The 22,122-nt window shown below is 36.7% G+C and overlaps 1 protein-coding gene across 1 annotated transcript in view; it reads left to right on the forward strand.

Moving 5' to 3' along the window:
- Positions 1 to 22,122, forward strand: part of JMJD4 (jumonji domain containing 4) — a 107,106-nt gene that overhangs the window by 84,102 nt on the left and 882 nt on the right. Inside the window, exon 5 of the mRNA XM_090408799.1 lies at positions 606 to 749. Within this exon, the coding sequence (XP_090264925.1) occupies positions 606 to 749 (144 nt within the window). The remainder of the gene's footprint in view (positions 1 to 605; positions 750 to 22,122) is intronic.

Genomic DNA, 22,122 nt, shown 5'->3' on the forward strand with positions numbered 1-22,122 from the left:
TTTTGTGGTATTTGCATATTTTGGTGAAAAATCCTTCCACCTTCATATGAGGGTTTCAGCTAACTTACCTTTAGTCTAAAAGTCTTGATAAAGGTTCCTCTCATCTAGACATGATTTGAACCCAGGTCTAGAATTGGCCAACCAAAAAGCTTTTCCTATACCAACTGAGTTGCAAAGGCTTTATATTGAGGTCTTAAATAGTTTGCTATAATTAATTTTCCTTAGAATCGCATTATATGACTGTTTAGTAGTTTGCTATAGTGGGAGCTGGCTGTAATTCAGTGTTTAAATTTTTTTTAAAAAATTAAGTACTTTCAGTTTCTCTGTCATTATCTGTTATAACTGAATTAATAAGTATCCACTTTTGAAAGGGTGTATTTCAGAACATAACTATATTCAAAATTGATTAAAATCAAATATGATAAGCCCAAAGGTTATCTGAATTGATAATTATTTTGGAAGTGAAGAATGAAACTAAATGTTATTTCTTCACTTCCTATAAATAAATTATGGTGTATATATATATATATAAGCAAATATCCCATAGCTTAGTATGGTATGGTTAATAGAATTTAAAGTTTTTTTTTTTAAATATATAAATACAGGAGGACACAATTTCAATTAATCATAATTGGTTCAATGGCTGTAATATTGATATCATCTGGACAAATACAAAGAATTCTTTACTCGAAATAGAAAAGGAAATTGAAGATTGCAGAACAATGGATAATTGGTCAGAGCAATGTCAGGTATGTGGTTTTAAATTATAATTTTTGAATCCTTAGCACATTTATATCACATATATTTCCTCACATACCCTCATATATCATGAATATATACATATATTCATAAGAAGTATGAATCAGACTTATCTGAGAGAATACCTTCAACAAATAATAGAATTCACTAAGGTTTGACAAAAAAATCATTACCAGCAAATGTCTACAAAAGAACTTACTTATAGACCCTTGATCCTAATTGGAAAAAGAGGAGAATTAAGGAAAAGGAAGTACAGGAGTAACACAGACAATACATTCATACATCTTCAAAGCTCACCTTTCCTAATTGGGTTGTGGGGGCAACAGCTGCAAAAGGAACTTCCACTGGTCACGATCCTCTGCCACCAAGCTCAGGTGTTCTGGTGGGATTCCCAAACGTGTCCACCCATGGTTTTGGATATAATCTATCCAGCAAGTCCATGGCCTCCCACCCTCTGGCTTTGCAAAGAGGGCCTGCTGAGGGAGCCTCTCTAGTGGCATTCTGACCAGGTGCCCGTACCAACGTAACTGTGATCTCTTAACACAGAGAAGCAGCAGTTTGAGTATTGAGGGTTTCCCGAATTGCAGAGATTCTGACTCTATTGAGTCTTGTCAGCCCCGCAACCCCTCGAAGGAACCTCGTTTCAGCGGCTTGGATGAGACTAGTCATTGCCCTGATCTGCACCTCTTGGATGTCCACAACTGCTGGGCCACCCGGGTTAAGAACTCTCAAAGTATTCCCTCCATCTGTGGAGGATAACCTTCTCGGTTGTTAAAAGTACCCCATCAGAGACCTTAATTGCCCTTGCTGTGCACAATTTCCTCCCTTGAAGGCGGCGGATGGTCTGCCAGAATACTTTGTTTGCATTTACATAGGATGAGTCTAATCTTTCTCCAAGGGATTCCCAAGCCTTCTGCTTTGCTGTCTTTACTGCCTCAGCAGCAGCTTTTCGTGCCTCAGCATACTGCAAACGCATCTCAGGTGACCTGACCCCAAGCCATATTAGGTAGGAATCGTTTTTTGCCCAGACAGCTTTTTGGACTTCTTGGTTCCACCAAGGTGTCCTTTTCTCACTGCCTGTTGCCACGCCGAGCCGCTTTCTGCCACAGCATGAGAGTGCAGAGGCATTTACAGCTGTTCTGAACAGCTTCCACTCCTCCTCAACATCTGCAGTATGCTTGGGAATCTCTTTGAACCTGGAGGAAATGTCATTGCAAAATTCTTCCTCACAGCCTCATTTTCCAATGCCTCCCATTTCACACGGTATAGCTGCTTAGGCCTACCAGCGTTGATGTAGAAAGGAAATCAGAAATGACATAAGAAATATAAAAACAATACAAAAAAGTATTGAAAAAGTATCAAACATGAATTACACAGAATTGGAGAAAAAAAAAATTAATATTTTATAAAAATTTGGAGAAAAGAATAAGGCTAATGTCAATGGCAAGTACCTGCAATATATGCGTCATGATATGAGTTAATACTAACACCATGTTCCCACATTAAAACATTGTTTAAATTCAGCTAGAGAAAATGCACATAAAACAAGAAATTCTTATTATGTTATTGTTGATAGGGATGGTTTAAGATTGGTCTAAGATACAAACAGTGTATAGGAGATTTGATATAGGAAATAACCACCACTCTTACTATTGAGCAGGATAAAAATGAGTATCCCAGTGAATAGAAAATTGAACAACTCTCAGATGTTAACTGTAGATTCAAATATACAAATATTGTTAAGGAAAAGTAAATGGATATGAAAATAAAATCAAAAACTAAACATTAGATGCTGAGTATGAAGAAATATGAAGAAAACTTAATTGATTCAACAAGGAAACCATGAACAGATGAATCCTTGAGAGACTATCTTAGGCAGTATAAGAAGGGCACGTGATGATAAAGAGTTTTAGATCTGATCATTTTGTCAAAGAATGTCATTGTGAGTGGTGTGTGTGTGTGTCACACTTCCCTCCATTTGGGGACAGCAATCATGAAGTAGTAATCTGGGCTGTGGCTAGAACTTCAGTGGGAAAAGGATATATGTGAAATTACAAGACTAGTAATTATGAGAAGCTTAGAAGACAAGACACTTGGAACTATGGAATGGAATAAGGAGTTAAGTGAGAGAGAAAGAAATTTTGCTTGGAAACTGACAAAAGATATTTAATAGCTATGTGTGATTATATTCAAAAGATCAAAGTATGAATAAGGTTGGTCTCAAATGGATGAATGAGGGGATTAACCATGAAATATAGAAGAAGACATTTCAGAGGCAGCATATAATGGTAATAATCATTTGCAGAATATAAAGAGTAGGCCAGGAGGGTGACATGGTTAGTAAGGACAGCAGAAGTGCAATATAAGCAAAACGCTAGGGAGTTTTTTTTATATGTAGCAAGTAGAAATAAGAATGAATATGGTAAGATGATCTTAATGAATGAAAATGGCAAATGGGTAATGCCTGCAGAAGACATAGTCAAAGTATTTAGTTGAACAGTTCATCAGGGTGTTTCATCCTCAGTGTGAAATCAGGAGAAGCTCGGGTGTAGAGATTGAAATGAGAGAAGACTTATTGGTGATGAATAAGAGGTACAAGAGGAGTTAAGTAAGCTGGATGTCAAAAAGGCAATAGGACTTGATGACATATCACCACATGTCTTAAAGGGATATCTGAAGTTGTAGTTAAGGTTGGTGGGAGAGAGCTAGGATACAAAAGTGGTTGATAACATCAGTGTTATTCTCTGTCCTTGTCAGCATGGATCTGTTAAAGGGAGGTTATGTTTTACCAACTTACATGCTATAACAAGGGGATAAATGTATTTGACAAGCGAGATGCACATACAGTGTATATCTAGATTTTGCAAAGGTGTTTGATAGATTGCCACACCACAAGTTAGTAACTAAATTGGAGCAGATGGGATTGGATGATAAAGTAGTGAGTTAGATAGGCAACTGGCTCTCAGAAATGGTATCAGCAAGTTGTCTATGGGGATGCAGCACCCCAGAAGATCCTTGCAGCACAGTCACTAGTGACTGTGCTGCAAGGATCTTTTTGGGACCATTGTTATTTAACTTGTGTATTAATGATATTGAGATGAGTGTAACTGGAGATATACAACTTTTTGCAGATGATGCAAAACTGGGAAGAGTAGTGATGAATCAAGCAGATGTTGTGACCTTACAGGAGGACTTGAATACGTTGTATGATTGGGCAAGTGAGGGGAGCTATCAGTTCAGTGTTGCAAAGTATAAGTTCTGAAATTTGATAGGCAACAATGGGATGCAAAGTATACATTTAGTGGGGAAATTTTTTTGAAGTCGATTGAGGAGACAAGAGACCTTAGAATGGTGATGGACAAGCATCTGAAGTTCAGAGGTCACATCAGATTATAGCAATGATGAAGTGGATGGGGAGGGATCCACAAGGTCTGTTTTCCAGGAGGGAAAACAAGAATACGAACAAGATAATTGATGCTTTGGATATGAAAAGTAAATAAGCGAGAGAATTAGTAGTGGTTGTGGGAACAAATTTGTGTGTATAACATGAATGTAAGGAGGATATCAGGCAGTTATTAAGGAAAGTGAAAGATAACAGTGTGATAGGAAAGGTTGTCAGTGTATTACCAAGGTATAATAATGCTGAGTTAAAATCACAAGCAAAATCATGAATGATTTTGCTTGTGATTTTAACAATGAACAGTCAAAATATGTTTGCAGAGCTGAATGAGGAGAAGAAAGTGTAGTTTATAAATGTGTATGATGCATTTGATGGAAGGATGAATTTGATCAAATGGAAAGACTATTGCTAAAAAGAAGTACAATGAGTGATGTTAGCAAGAGATCAGAGGAAGTAAGAGGTGAAGTGAAAGGTCAGGAGAATGGAACGGATAAGATTGAAGTGCTTGTTAACAGAGCAACAGTAGTTCTCTCATCATCAGAGATGATGAGAGAACAAGAGCAAACTTCCTATACTAACCATCTCCCAAATACAGTGATATCCAGAGATGGCCAGCATAGGAATAGGATGGACTTGAGATGTAAAGGGGGGGGGGAATAGTTGAGACTGAAGAGATATATGGGGTAAGTAGTGATAATGCAATTGGACAAGACATGGGCAGGTGTGGGGAAGTCACAAAAAGTAGGTGACATGGGTAGGACTTGTTATGTACAGTGGTATTCAAGAGGAATGTAACCAGAGTATTTCAGTACTTAGGTAGAAAATGTCATCAACTTTTGAAATGTGGAAAGGTATCTAGAATAAGATGATATTTGACTAGAAATGCTCAAATATGGGAGAATAAAATTTTTATGGCTATGCCGCATAGTTCAGAAGGTTGGAGTTTGGGTTACTGGTGTTAGGAGTTCCTATAGTATATCTATAAAAAGGGAAACGAAATTAGATGTGAAAATTGCTGAGAAACTTTAAGAGTGTTCCAGATAAGATTTATGCAAGCATACTTGAGAAGAGGTTAAGGAAAATAGCAGAAGAGGAATCTGACAAAGAAAAGCTAGGGATTCAGCGATATAGAAGTTAAGATCAAATTTTTACTTTAATACATATAATGAGGAATCATCCAAATATAACGAGGATGAGTATTTAAGTTTTGTAAATCTAGAAGAATGCTATAATTATATTGTAGGAACAGGACATTATATTAAGTAATACATAGTATTACTTAATATGACATCGTGGAATGGACTGGTTTAAGAATGATGGAAGCGACAGACAGAGAGAAATGGAGAAGAGCTGCTCATCTGCTGCAACCCTCTTGCTAGAGGATGCTACCGGACGACGACGAATACATAGTATATAATTGAGTTGTAAGTCACTCAGCAGGTAGAAATTATGAAGAAAATGGTATCGAACCTAATATTAAAATTCAACTTATCTCTTCAGTTTATAAAGATGATGTCATATTCTTAAAATTCCTAAAAGTCCAATATGCATCTGCAGAACTCCTTAACTAAATTGAATAACTGTTGTAGAAATTTGGCACAGAAATCAACAATAAAAAGACAAAGACTATGAAAATAGGAAGAAACACAGAAAACATCAACTGCATCCTGAATGGAGATCAGATCTGTAGAATAAAACATTTCGGTGTTGTTTAGACATAATTTTTAGTGTAGATGGCAAATTAAATATGAGAGAGCAGTATCAAGGAGGCAGAAGGTTATAAGTGGGGTCCCACAGGGCTTAGTACTGGGGACCTGTTTTGTTTAATCTTTATATCAGTGACATTGTCAATGGATTGCAGGGGGATATTCAGTTGTTTGCAGATGATGTGAAACTGAGAAGAGTTATTAGAAATAATGCAGATGTGGTAGCCCTGCAAGAGGATTTGACATCTGCCAGAGGGTGAGGTCAGAGTCGGACACATTAAGAGGTAGCAGTGAAAGAAGAGATAAGTTTCATTATTTTTATTAGTTTTTTACTTTAAATTATGGGGAATCTAAGCTAGATACAATGTATAGTCTGTGGGTAATTGCAGTTGGGGAATTTGTACTTAAAAACATAATATTTTAGTATAGTTTGTAGTAGTTCTTAATGCTTTCATCTTTGTGCATTGTTTGAATAATGGCTGCAGCTCAGTTTGCCAATGGCTTATCACCAAGCTCCCCCCCCCCCACACACACACCATTTTAAGGACTACATTCTACACAGCATACTATGGGATTTTGTGATGTGTGGTGCTTGCGGCATGTATACATCCCAACAGTTAGATATGTGGCTGGTGAGAGATCAAAGCATGCATATATGTGGAAAATGGAAAGAACTTTGTGGTTTAGACATTAGTATAATGGACCTTGTCAGCGTTTGTCAGAAACAGAAGAATAACAACCAAGAGAGAAAGAGAGACAAATAGTGTGATTGATGGTGAGGATAACGAGCAGAATGTGATTGAAAAATTAAAAGTAGGGAGTGTGGTAAGTTTGAAACATTGTGAAGTTTTCAAAGATAGTGTTAATTGGGAGGGCAGAAAGGAATATGCAAGAGTAGGTAGCTTACAGAGAGAGAGAGAGAGAGAGAGAGAGAGATGCACTGAAAGAAGTGGAATGAGTCAAGAAGCATGAAAGAAGAGATTAGGTGACTGGAAACAATGAATGTAAAGCAAATCAGAGTAGGAGTGAGAGAGAGAGAGAGAGTTATAGAAATGACAGAAGAGGAGAGAATAGGCAGACCAATTAAACCAGAAGGAATGAGAGAAATGCAAGAGAGTGCTGGAACCAGGGATGGAGAGATGACAGGGCAACAGGTAAGTAGAGGAACAAAGAAAGAAAGTGATAGAAAAGAGAGAGAGAGAGAGAGTGAAGGATGCAGGTGAGCAAGGAAGAAACAGAGCAGTAAGAGGTGTGATGTGTGGAGACTCGATCTGTGTTATGCAAGATAAAATGCCTGAAAAGTATTTGCCTGGAGGAGCGATAAATAGTGTGTCTATTCCAATGAGGTGAAAGGGTGAATGAGATTATTGTGATGGTGGGCCTGAATGACTTGAGAGGCAGTGTGAATTGGGTGGCAGGCAATCTGAGGTTCATGCTTGAGGATGTATAAAAGAAAACTGAGAGAGGGAAGATTGTGTGTCCCAGGTATGATAATGATGAGCTGTGGAGAAGAGCATCAATAACGAGTAATATGATAGCCAGAATGTGTTGATAGAGAGGCTTGGAATGCTTGGAGGGCATTTGAAGACAGAAAGGAACTGTATGCAAGAGGTGGCTTGTATTTGAATAAGGAAACTAGAATTATCAGGGTGGATGGTAACAGGGGTGGCTTCTTGTGGGAATAGGTGCTTGGGAGAAGAGGGCATACATTGGGTAATGATGAATCCAATGGAGTCTGGAGGAGATAATGATAGGTATAGAAAAAGTGACACTGCCTTGATTCTTTATACTAATGCTAGGAGTATACAGAATAAAGGAGGTGAATTGGTGGAGCTGATAGCTGACAAGAATAGAAAAGCGGGGTGTAGCATTTTTCGACAGGATAGGAAGGGAAAACATGTTGATGGAGAATGATTAATATGGGAGATTTTAACTACAGCAGTATAAATTGGGAAGAGGAAACTGCATGCATAAGAGAATGGAATTTCAAGAATTTTAGATTTGGTAATAGCATCAGAAGAGCTGATTGTAACTGAGACAGAATCACTCTCCTTAGTTGGAGAGAGTAACCATGTAGTTCTGACTTGGAAGATGAATAGACATGCAGGAGTATCAAAGAGAAAGCAATGGATGTGGAATTATAAGGCAGGTGATTGTAATAGTCTTAGATATCAACTTGGGGCAATTCCGTGGAGGGAAAAATTGGAACGGAAAGATATCATCAGTTCTTGGAAGGAATATTTATTAGCAGCAGTAGCAAACTGTATACCATGAGTGAAGTAGAGAACACAATATGGTGTAAAGTGGATGACAAATAATATCAAACAGGAAGAACTGCAGGTAAAAAAAAAAAGAGCTTATGGAAGAGATATAAGGAGAGAGATGGAGAGCAGATACATGAAGAATATAACTCAGACCAGGAGAGCGACTAGTATGGTAAGAAAGGAAAAACTGGAATATGAGAAGACATTGGTCTTGAGATCCAAAGAAAATCCTAAGGAATTTTTTCGCTATGTGGCCAATAGGAGGAGATAGTGGAAGAATGATATTGTTGGATAAAAATGAGAATAGAGTGACTGATGCAAAGAACACAGCTATAATGACCTGGCTTTTTAGTGAAATTCTGGCCATGGGAAAGATACCCAAGGAGTGGAAGGAGGATCAGATAGTGCCATTGCATAAGGGTGGTAGCAAACTAGAAGTGTCAAACGATAGACTAGTTTGTATTTCATCAGTAGTTTTTAAGATCTTTGAGAAATTAGTAATGGATCATTTACAGCATTGGGCAGATAAGGACAACGTTATCTATGAGAGTCAGCATGGATTTCTTAAATGGGCTTTGTTTTAGTAATATGGGTCAAAGCTGTATAACTGAGAGGAATCCTCCACATAGCCTTTAAAGGAATGCGGAGAACCGACCAGGGCTTCTGACCTAATGTCCAATCCTCACCTTCTCGTGGTGCACCCTGTTGGGTATCTACTTGGATACTGAACGGACGATGTTGGGCTGGTATTTTGGGATTTAGCCGACCAAATTGTATTCTTATTGGTTAAACCAAAATAAAAAATGATGGCACAACATGGCAAAATTTCATTCCGAATGGAGCGTCGCCGGTTAAACAAGGCCCCCATTGTTTTCTCCAGGGAACCAGGGCGAAACAGTGAAAAGTCAGCTACTGGAACAAATCTGAAAACACATCCCAATTCAACATCACCAGAGTTAAAGATCGGTACTATCAACATAAGAAGCCTGAATGGCAAAGAAATGGAGCTATTTGAGGAATTAGATAAGTACCAGATCGACATAATAGGGGTGACTGAAACAAAAAAGACCAAAACTGGTGAGATCTTTCTGAGCAATATATACAAAATGTTATATTCAGACAATAACAGTCAAGGAAAAAAAGGAGTAGCCATAGTATTCAACACAAAATACGAGGCTAAGCTTCTTGAATGGCAGGCAGTCTCAAGTAGAGTAATGTGGGCAAATATAAGAATGGGTAACTGGACAATGAGACTTATTTGTGCCTATGGTCCCACAGAGGGTTCTACTAAGATAGAAGTGGAGGAATTTTTTGAGGCTTTAGAAAAAGCAACTGACACAATGAACAAGGAAAAGTTGGTCCTTGTTGGGGATCTAAATAACAGAGTAGGAAATGATTGTCAGACATACAAAAATATTTTGGGAAAATTTGGAGAAAAGAGCAAAGCTAATAATAATGGCAAATATCTGTTGGATTTCTGCTCAGGACATGGGCTGGTTATTACTAACACCATGTTCCAACATAAAAATGTGCACAAATTCACATGGAGAGAAGAGGCAAGGAATAAGAAAAGTCTCATTGACTATGGTATTGTTGATTGTGATGTTTTCTCCCTGGTGTAGGACACCAGAGTGTACAGAGGATTTGAAATTGGAAGCGATCACTATTTAGTCTTGAGCAGCATAAAATTGAATTTCATATTGAAAAGAATAACATGTAAGAAAGTTTTAAAGCGAATAAAAGTTGAGCAGCTCTCAGATGTGAACTGTAGACTAAAATACACAAAGATTATTGAAGAAAAAATGAGAGTTTGAGAACAGGAACCAAACCTTGGAGATTCAGTGGCAAACCTTGAAGAAAACCCTGATTGATTCAACTAGAGAGGCATGTGGTGAAGTTGTCTGCAAGGATAGAAAAATTAGAACTCCGTGGTTGACATAGGAAGTTAAAGAGGCAATGAAGGAAAAGAAGAAAGCATATCAAAAGCTTCTGGCAAATGTCAGCTTGTGCTCTTAGAGAATACACAGACAAATGTAAGAAAGCTAAACACTGTGTAAAACTAGCTAAATAAACGTCATGGGAGGACTTTGGCAAGAACATGGAAAATAAATATCAAGAAGGAGGCAAAATATTCTGGAGGTTGTTGAAGAAGCTTAGGAATGGAGGAAAGAGTGCTGTAAAAGGAGTTAGAGATGATAAAGGTGACATGAAAACGGAAGAAAAAGATATCCTTGAAGTATGGAGTAATTACTTTGAAAAACTGCTAAATGAAACAAGCAGTGATGACAGCACAGTGGTAAAAAACACTGACCAGGCATGCAGTCAGGAATACATATGCATACTTGAAGAAGAAAAAGCCATCAAAGGCTTGAAATGTGGAAAGGCAGCAGGAATCAATGATATTCGACCAGAAATGCTTAAGTATGGTGATATAAAAGTCTTACAGTGGCTGCACTGCATAGTTCAGAAAGCCTGGACAGAGGGACGAATTCCCGATGATTGGAGTAGAGCTCTCATAGTACCCATATATAAAAAGGGAAATAAAACTGAATGTGAGAATTACAGATATTTCCCTAATGAGTGTTCCTGGTAAGATATATGCAAGTATACTTGAGAAACGGTTGAGAAGAATTGTGGAAGAAAAGCTTGGTGAAGAACAAGCTGGATTCAGGCAAAATAGCAGCTGTCAGAATCAGATTTTCACTTTACAACAAATAGTTGAGAAATCATGGGAATATAACAGCGATCTGTATTTAAGTGTTGTCGATTTGGAAAAGGCATATGACAAGGTGCCAAGAGAGATGCTATTCAATACGCTACAGTTATATGGTGTCAATGGGGCATTATATCAAGCAATACTTTATTTGAGTTGTAAGTTAGCAGTTAGAATAGAAGGAAAGAAGATGGTTTAATGTTAAATCTGGTGTCAGACAAGGATATACATTATCCCCTCTGTTATTCATTATCTATATGGATGATATTATGAAGGAAAGTGGTATTAAACATGATATCAAAATTGGAGATGTTAATGTCAGCTGTTTACTTTATGCAGACGATGTTATACTTCTAAATAAATCTGCTACTCGTCTACAAGATACACTGACTAAATTGAATAACTGTTGTAATAGATATGGTATGATGGTCAGCAATACAAAGACAATGAAAATAGGCGGAATCATTGAAAATGTCAACTGTGTTGTGAATGGAGAACCTGTGGAACAAGTAAAACATTTCAGCTACTTAGGCACGATTTTTAGTCAAAATGGTACATTAAATATAGAAATAATCAACAGAATCAAGAAAGCTGGTATGGTAGGAAGTCAATTGAATAAATTCATATGAAATAAGGGAGAAATTAGTTGGAACTAAATTAGCTGTATATAAGACAGTATTCAAACCAGTTTTCACTTATGAATCTGAGAGCTGGGTCAGAAGTAAAACACTTGACCAAAGACTACGAGACCGCAGATATGAGAGTCCTGAGAAAGATTAGAGGCGTGAACAGATGTCATCGATGGCAATATCATATTAAAAACGAGGATATTAGGAAAGAACTTGATATTGTCAGCATCCAAGAATGCGTTAGCAGAGCTAATCTCAGGTGGTATGGTCACTTAAACAGACTGGGCGAGGAAAGATTAGCAAAACAAGTGTTCTCTGCCAGGTTGGCAGGAAAATGACCCATTGGAAGACCAAGATATAGGTGGATTGATATGGTACAAAATGCCTTAGATGATAGAAATGTAATATCTGATAATTTTGGAATCTTGATAAGTAACAGACTGATTTGGAGGAAAATTGTAGATAGGAAGTTAGTAATAATGTAAATTTTTAATGTAGTACTATCATATCCTGCACACCCCTTGAGAGTACATGGCAGAAATTTGATGAAGATGATGGTTGATGACTTAAATCTTTTAACAAGGTTAGGTAACACTTGAATTCCAGGAAGGTTTCTTTGGACAAGAATTTTCTGTCCTAAAGCTCTGACTGGTGCAGCTAAAACAAACAAATATCATCAGAGTTCGAAAAGGGAAATGGCCCCCCAGAGAGATAGTTTAGAGATTTATTCTTAGTTGGCACAGGAGAAATAATAGTAGTGAATTTATAGAAAACCAACGACGTAACATTAGAATCATCCTTTTTTGTTTGTTTTTTTAAATAGTTCAATAAAATACCCTGCATACGTTTTTCAGCCATAATTTGAAGCAAAAAATCAAAAAATAAAATAAAATAAAATCTTTTACAAATTTAACTTTTAAATGTTATTGAAGAATTTACGTACGGTAAAGGTTACTCTTCAGAGATGGAAAGCTAAGTTTCAAGTTCAATGCATGCTTTTCAACAAACTCAATGCAAAATAGCACAGAATATGAGCGTATTGCACACAACCTATGACTGAGCATCTGCAATGATTCGCCAATACATGATACCTGTGATCCTCTTTGACCCAGCTCGGACAGCGTTTCTCACCCTTTCTAAGCCCAAGAACCAGTAAATTGCCTAAAACAATTCTATGGACCACTAAGTTATGTAATTTTTTTAAAAACGTATGTGGGGATTGCCAACATTTGGGAAAAACTGTGCCATTTATAACATAATAAATCTATAAGCATGTTTTGAATATATATGGAAACACAATTAACTTGGAAGTAAACGATTAAAACTATATCATCATTGAACAAAGTTTTAATTTTTATTAAACAAATAAATAATATGACATAATATGATACCAGAAGGTGGTGTATGGAGGAGCAGAGCCCAGGATGAGGCAGGTGACCAGTAGTGTGCCTCAGGGTTCTGTGCTTGGGCCATTTTTGTTTAGTTTGGACATAAATGATATAGGAAATGGCTTACAGGGAGATATTCAGTTGTTTGCTGATGATGCAAAGTTGGGTAGTGCAATAAAAAATCAAGCTGATGTTGAGAGTTTGTTGGATGATTTAAATAAGCTCGTAAAATGGGCAAAAGGAAATGGATGTCAGTTCAATGTGGAAAAGTGTAAAATTATGCATGTTGGGATTAAAAGATTACCAGCTGTGTACTACGTTGATGGAAAGGTACTCCAAGAGATTGATGAGGCTAGGGACTTAGGGGTGTTGGTAGATAGGGAGATGAAGTTCAGGTACACACTGCTAAGGTATACAAGATTGTACATAAGATTACTGAGGAACACACTAATATCCAGAGATAAAGAGGTTATTATTTCCCTTTATAAAGCTTTGATACTTCCACATTTGGATTACTGTGCTCAGGTCTGGTCACCTGGATTCCTTAGAGATGAGGAGGCTATGGAGAGGATTCAGAGGAGAGTGACTAAGTTGGTGAGTGATGTAAAAAATGCTCCCTACATTGAGGGGATATGATAGAAACATTTAAATTACTAAAAGGTTTTTATAAGATTGATGCAGGGATAATGTTTCAGCTGTGTGATAGTGATGGAAGAACAAGAGGTCATCCCTGGAAATTAAGGAAGAGTATGGTTAACAAGGGCGTGGGAACGAGGTTTTTCGCCTGGAGGGTGGTGAATGAGTGGAATGCATTGCCTGACTCAGTTGTGAGTTCTTCGTCTGTAAATGAATTCAAGAAGAGATATGATAGATATTATTTTGATAGTTTGGGTCTCCCACGATGAGTCTACTGACTCCATGGAGATACCCATAATAATAATAATATAATTATGTTAATATTTACTTCTAATGAGATGGTTGAGCTTCTTGGCCTTGCAGAGTTGCTGGATATCTGGCTCAATATTAGTCAACTTCAGTCGAAGATCGGCACACACACTAAGACGAATTCTGTATTTGTTTTTATTTGAAGAAGCAATGAAAATCCTTTCTCGCGAAGATAGGTTGTAGAAAACTGCATGACGATTTTCGATGCTTCTTCAGATAATTCGGAAAATTCACTTCTCACTAAAGGCAAGATCCAGAATAGAGCCAAACCATGATCACAGAATTGCATTTTAAGCACACTATCACCTGAAAGCTCAATTAGCTGTTCTTTTTTCTAAATAACAAAAGGTTGTTCTCGTGACTGCAAGCCTGAGATGGATTGTGAACCCCCAGAAATTTCTTATAAAAGTTATTTGGAAAATATGTTTCCAAATTCTGTTTCAGAGTTTTGAGGTGGACACAAACCCTTTCCTAGTGGTTAAATTCTAAACTAATAAGTTTTGGGGCCCTATACAAAATAACCAATTGTATTTACCTTTTGAATACTATCCGGGGAAGCTCCATACCTCCCTATCCCTTTCATGATGCGTTCGTAATCAGGCTACTGTTAATATTGACTATATATACACATTCAAAACTGTAAACAATTGTTGAATAATAACACAATAGTGTAGGCATAATTACCGTAAAGGGAGAAAAGTCACAAAACAGAAAAATGTTCCTACAAAATAACCAATTGTATTTATCTTTGAATGCGATCCACTGGTCGAGTGTCCAGCAAGTCAGCAAATCTTTCTTTTCATTCAGCGTATTAATATTATCGCATTGCAACTGATGGGAATTCTGTGTTTCTGTGGATTCGTTACAGACCTCTTTCTCTTCAGAAACTACACATAAACTGTCATTAATTGTCCAAAATTAAAATACCATACTTACTCGAATAAAACTCGCACCCCTGATTTTACTTTTCGAAAAAAGAAATTAAAAAGTTTCACATATATCTCGCAACTGAAAAAAAGCTGTGAAACACGTTCAGAGTGAGGCAATAGTAACTTACTCTCACGGTAAACAACACGCCTTCCCCAATAGCCACTATATTGCAGAGGCAAGAAAAATTAGTACTTTTATTATGTTAGTGAATAAAGTACCAGCAGTCTGTGTAATATATTTCTCAACAAATAGTGCAATTAGAGAAAACTGGGATAAAAATGACACTAATTAATGAATCACATGTCCCCTCATACAGAAACTATGCTGTATAAACTTAAGCAAAATCATATGTTGCACCGGCAAACACAGTATCTAACTAATAACTGTTGTTATTAATTAGATGTGTGTGAGTTTGCTCACCGCAAAGCAGCAATAACATTCAACCGAACATTTTAAAATTCGTAAACGTGTTAAAACTATGAAATATATATATAGTGAATGTTGTTATGGCAGTTTCACATATTATTGGAATTCGGTTGAAGAGAGTTAGCATTTTAACTCAATTGTCAGCTTGCTTTTATCTTTCTGTTGCATGATTTCCAAAAAATATATAAATACTGGGATTAACTCACAGCACATTTTGTCCAGGTATTACTTAGCACTTCTGAAGATATAGTGAGCCTTGGTTGAAATGTGGTCATGTGGATAACACATGTTCACTTCAAAATCTGACAAAACAGAGGGAAAGTGGAAGCAATAAAACTATATTGTTGTTCACTTCACTCCTCTTTTATTATTCATCATTCTGCCGCTATGTATATTTTTTTAAGTATCCATTTTATTTCAATAATTTTAATTACTTATTCAATTTTAATTTGTTTTATTTGGTTAATTAAAATATATAGATTTATTTGGTTAATTTAAGTCTGCCTGTGGACCACCTGTCCCACTGTCATGGACCGCAGGTGGTCTGCCTATCATAGGTTGAGAAACATTGCTATAGGGTACTCTCACCTTATGTGACCCCTAATTCATAAGTAGTATAGAAATAGAAGACATGACATAACATAAATAAAAAAAATGAATTTTAATTAGGAAAAGTATTTTGGAAAATTTTCTAGTGTTTTTTAACTTTTTTCTTTTTTTTTGTGGGGGGGGGGGACACGGCCCCTTGCCCCTCCCCTTGGGTGTCCCACTGCTAATAACCCTTTCCAGTTTCACATCATCTGCAAACAACTGAATATTCTCCTGCAATCCATTGACAATGTCATTGATATAAAGGTGAAACAATACAGTCCAGTTCTGAGTCCCATAGACCCCACTTGTAATCTTCTGCCTCCTTGATACTTCTCCCCATATACAACTCTCGGATACCTATCAAATAGACAATTCTGAATCCAGTTCACTAACCTGATATTTAAACCAATGTGATGAAACTTAAATATCACCTTATTAGTGGTACCCTGTCAAATGCCTTTCCCTCGTCAACTGCTCTTGTCACTTCATTCATCATCATCAAATTCCTGCATTTTACCCTCAAGGGGTGTACAGGATATGATAGCACTACATGAAAAATTTACACCATTACTAACTTCCTGTCTACAATTTTCCTCCAAATCAGTCTGTTACTTGTCAAGACTCCAACAACATTAGATCTTATATTTCTATTGTCTAAGGCACTTTGTACCATATCAATCCACCCATATCTTGGTCTTCCAATGGGTTATTTTCCTGCCAACCTGGGGAGAGAACATTGTTTTGCTAATCTTTCCTCGTCCATTCTGTTTAAGTGACCATACCACCTGATATTAGCTCTGCTAACACTTTCCTGGATGCTGACAATCTCAAGTTCATTTATATCCTAGTTTAAAATATGATATTGCCATTGATGCCATCTGTTCACGCCCCTAATCTTTCTCAGGACTCTCATATCTGTGGTCTCTAGTCTTTGGTCAAGTGTTTTATTTATAACCCAACTCTCAGATCCATAAGTTAAAATGGGTTTGAACACTGTCTTGTTTACAGCTAATTTAGTGTTCCGACTAATTTCTATCTTATTCCATATTAATTTATTCAAAAGACTTCCTACCATACCAGCTTTGTTGATTCTGTTGTCTATTTCCATATTTAATTTACCATCTTCACTAAAAATCGTGCCTAAGTAGGCGATATGTTTTACTTGTTCAACAGGTTCTCCATTCACAACGCAGTTGATATTTTCATTGTCTTTGTCTTTTAAATGCTGACCATCATGCCATATCTATTACAACAGTTATTCAATGTGGAGGTCTCCTCTCAGTTATACAGCTTTGACCCTTAAGTAGCTTAAAATAATCTTAGCATACAGTCATTGCCTAAATGCTCTTAGTTTCCTTTATATTCCCCTTGTGCATAGTCTCATGCTCAGATAAAAACTCAGGCTTGCATAGAAAAACATGTTTTATGTTAAATGGTCAAAAAGATTACAATTAAGTTTAGCATAATCTTAAGTTCTCAGACTACCAGTCCAATACAGTCAATACGTCATTGCACATGGTCACTATAAAGTCTCTTTCCTGCTAGTCAAAATCTTGTTCCTTCCTTCATTTAAAGCTAATTATTACATTAAAAAAGGTTTTCGCTACATTACCACCTTGACGTGATGCTGTCTTGATGTCGTGATTCTTTCGTCCGTCCTTTGTGAGGGGATACCTTTTTGCTACGGTAGGTTGCCACCACACGGAAGTCACGTGCTCGTCACGAATTGGGTATTTTTCTTTGCTGGACACACGCTCATCTCATGATTTGCTGTTGTTAGCTCGACCGCCATCAAAGGGAATCTTTTGCTGTCTCACATCATTAAAACGTTTACCGATGGCCGAATTTTGAGAACTGCTGTCATCTCGCATATAGCTTTGTCCGACTTGCATCAGTCAACAATGGGGAAAAGGTTGCAGCTCATCATCGTCAAGCTTCCTTCCGGTCATCAGCATCACTGGTCTGCACGAGAAACAGGAACAGGCAAAAAAGGGGGGACTTCAAACACATGTCAACTCGCTTTTATCCTCCTTCGTAGCACCCTCTTTCCGCCTTCGAATCTTATCCACAGCGCCCTTCCTATTCACTCTTCCTATTCACAGAGATGTGGCATCACACCTCTGCTCCTGCTCTTTTCGTGGAACACAAGTTCCATTCGCTTTCCACGTCATCGGCTGTGGTCAGCTAGCAACCTTTGGACTTTTGTTAGCACTTAGATACACATTCTTGTATAGAGCACAATTTAACATTAACGCTTTAAACAATATATTTATGTTTAGACATGAATTTTTTTTTTTTTTATAGAAAATGTGAAATGTTCTCTCATATAATATGCTTACTTTGCTAACAGTACAAGTATTTTCTTATATAGTATTGTGTTTTTGTTAGATCCTGAACGAATGATTCTTTTATTAAAAAGTGCTCATTCAGGATCTAACAGTATCAATGTTGGCACTATTATTAGTCTATACCGATTTGGATTAGGTTTCCCCAGTCGTAGGTCATACAAAACCATCGAATTATCCAGAAGAAAGTACTTCCTTAGTTATTAATAATTCTCATAACATCGCATTGTTGAAAGAACAAACATTTAATTCTGACGATAATTTAGATATTATGAAAAAGTTGTGGAAACCAGAACCAAATTTTAATTTTCCTGCAACCTGTGCTGCAATTCACAACCAAAGTTTTCAATACACATGGTTTGAAAAATTTACATGGCTTGTGTACTCTCAAGTTGAAAATAGCACGTACTGTAAATATTGTGTTTTTTTGCACCTGCTGTTGGAAAATCTAAATCTGAAGTACCTGGGCAGTTAGTTACGCAAGGTTATAATAATTGGAAGAAAGCTATTGAGAAATTTGATAATCATCAAAAAACAAAATATCATATAATGGCTGTTATGACTTACGAAAGGCTAAACAATATTTGAGATGGAAAATTTATTCCAATCAATCGACAGATTGATGTAAATAGCAAAAAAAATTTGTTCCTGTAACAAGCACTACAGGAAAAACTTATCCGACAAAATATTAGAAAGCTTAAATAATTATGGCATCGATTTGTCATATTTGCGTGCGAGGCTACGATAGTGCCGCATCAATGAGCGGAAAGTTTAATGGTGTCCAGTCTCACATATCAGCTATATATTTAAAAGCTTTATATGTTCATTGTGCATTACATAGTTTGAATTTGGCAATTGGAAATGCTGTAGCTTTGACTGAAATAAGAAATTGCATTGACATAATTGAAAAGGTACACAATTTCTTCAATAACCCTAAGAGACAGGATGTCCTTGTTGACAACATTGATAAATATACACTGATACTAAGAGACAGAAACTAAGCTAAGTTTGCCCGACTAGGTGGGTGGAACACCATGAAGCCATCATGACCATGGTGGAATTATATGATGCAATGATTCATAGTCTTGAAACAATCATTTCTTGGGAAGACAGAGACTCGTCTTCTAATGTAAAACTTTTGAATAATTCATTGTGTGAATTTGGTTTTATAATATCTTTATTTAGCTTGTAAAAAATATTTGCGTACACCTTACCATTGTCTAAATTAATGCAAAAATCTGACTGTACAAACAGGAAAGATTGTACAAACAAAGAAATCACTCAGACAGGATTATAAATGTAAGACCTGAGGCTAGCGCAACTCACGAAAGTCAACGAAGTATGGGGTTTCCCACCTTAACTCAGCAACCGTAGGGTGGCAGAGAAGATTCCTCCAAGACAATCTGGCAATTCAATCTGTAGGGGTTTCCAAGGTCAGGAGAGCAGAATAAAATGAGGAAGAATTGAGGGAAAAAGGGGACTTGACTTGGCTTTCTGTTCCTGTTCTCGCTATGAGGAGTTTCCTGTGTGTGTCCTGTCGTTCCAAGGATGGGGATCCACGGCCCGCCAGCAGAAGTCCGACGATTAACATCGTCATTTGTAATAGCAGTGACGGTCTATTCCAGAAAATGCAGATGTCATGAAATAGTGCCCATTTGTGGATTTTATCGGAAAGAGGAACGTGTCATCGATCTCTAGGATCTTGTATAACTGGATGACAAAGTAGCAAGTAAGGTTTTATGTAGAACTTTCCTAGATGTGAAATTTATTGCAAGGATTGCTGAATTTATAGATTGTTAGCATAAAGAACTGTAGTAAAGACGGAAAGCCGTACTTCTAAGTAACTGTGAAGTAGTTTACAGAGTTCTGAGAAATTAGCTAATGTTATATATTGAAAAGGGAATTGTATGTGAAAGTTTTAGTTAAACCTAATGATGTTTATAGGCTGAGTAAAATTAATTTATCGTGGGTGTAAGTCTGATCACATGTCTATGTGAGCATATTTATTGCATTAATCATTAGGCTTAAGCGAGAAATGTTTAATTAATCAAGTGTTGAACCAGACATGTGATTTACATTTTCATTTTGTCGAGAAATTTAGAACCAGATAATTTTTGTATGTATAGTATTAACTTTTATATGTACCTTGATTTAGCATGAATAAATTGTTTTGTTTGTCAATTAACTTGCCTGATTCTGCCTTACCAATGCACTTCTCATAATAAGATAGAACCTGTGTAACCTTAAAAGTAAGAGTAACCATGACTGACTAATAGTAAATTTTATACATTGCTTGACTTAGAGCTTAATTTTAGAGATATTTCCGTGTTGTGCTAGGCATTTCTCTTGCATTTGTAGGAAGGATATACAATTCTTCTACATGATCTCTGATGGCACAGTCGTAAATACAAATAAATTTTCAAAGATCAGTGTGAGAGAAAGCCAGCTAGTTAGACAAAGGAATTGGCTCCAGCCAGAGGCAATTCCTAAATTCTAAACTACGTACATGTGAAGTAGCATAGTTACAACCTTGAGACGGGGGGAATTAAATTGTTAGACTGAAAGGATTAAAGGTGATAGACTATTTCAAGCAAGGAGATTACACTCGGCATTACGATAAGAGAGAAAATAAATATTAAAAAAAAAAATATGGTGAATATAGAGATTTAGGGATTTCGAATCGAATAGAAATAAAAATAAATATAATAATAAACATATTTTTACATTGACTCAACTTCAGGAACGTTTCACTCGGCAATGCAACATTTTGAAAAAAAAAAATTTCTCTTCTACCAAATGGAAAAGCTGCTCCAACAGCAAGGAAGATTTTCATCAGTTATGTGAATTTTATGCCGGTGATTTGCCTTATATAAATCCAGCAATTTTGAACACTGAAATTCAAGTTGTGCTATAATAAATTTGAAAAACTGTTTGCAATAGCTCCATGCAAAAATGCCATTGATGTAGTTTCAAAGTGTGACAAAATGATATATCCTAACATCTATAACACTTATTAAAAATATTTGCAATGCTTCCGGTAACAACATGCATCAGTGAAAGGTCATTTTCTAACTTACGCCTTTTAAAAATCTATTTAAGATCTACCATGACACAATCACGATTGAACGAACTGGCTTTGCTATATACACAGAGAGAGAGATTAATGTAACCACAACTGAAATAATTCAAGAGCTTTGTAAAAAGAAAAGAAAACTGGATTTTATTCTTTAAATGAATTTTATTGAATGAATGAAATTTAATGAATTTTAGTTGAACGATAAAAATATTTTTAATGCAAATTCATTGCATTAGATGGGAGGCTGCATGCTCTGTTGGAGGAACTGTACCGGAAGAAGTAGGGGAGGCAAGGGATCTGGGGGGGGGGGGGATCATGATTGTTAAAAACCTGAAATTTAGGGAACATATTGCAAAGGTGACACAGAGAATTGCTGCAATACTGAGGACACTGACCTACAGAAATAAAAGAGTTGTCATTGCATTGTATAAAGCTGATGAGACCACACCTCAGTTGTTGTGCTCAAATTTGGTATCGAAGATTTGAAGGGAATAAATTAATTGTGGAAAGAGTGCAGATGCAGATAACAAAGATGGTATCAGGACAGTACGATGATAGTTATGAAGATAGGCTGAGGAATGTCGACTGCAGAGTTTAGTAGATAGAAGGAGGAGAGATGATGTGATTGAGACTTTTAAACTGTTGAGAGGTAGTTGCAGGGTTTACTCTGGAGAGTTCATTTGTTTGGTTGAACAGGGGGAAAGTGCAAGGACTTTTGTAACTTCAAGGCCATCCCTTGAAGTTACAAAAGGAAGTTGTGAGCAAGAGGATGAGGAGTGGATTCTTTGCATGCAGGGTGATTGAACTGTGGTAGGATAGACTTCCCACAGTAAGTCTTGTGACTCCATAGAAGCCTGAACCATAATAATAATAAATAGGAAATAGAGAATAGAATAAACAGAGCTGGTGTGTTGTGGACAGTGAACTGAATAAATTTATATGGAATAAGA

This window comes from Typopeltis vanoorti, chromosome 19, assembly GCF_054136105.1.
Source record: "Typopeltis vanoorti isolate ZY-2024b chromosome 19, IOZ_Tvanoo_1.0, whole genome shotgun sequence".
In the NCBI taxonomy this organism is placed as follows: domain Eukaryota; kingdom Metazoa; phylum Arthropoda; class Arachnida; order Uropygi; family Thelyphonidae; genus Typopeltis; species Typopeltis vanoorti.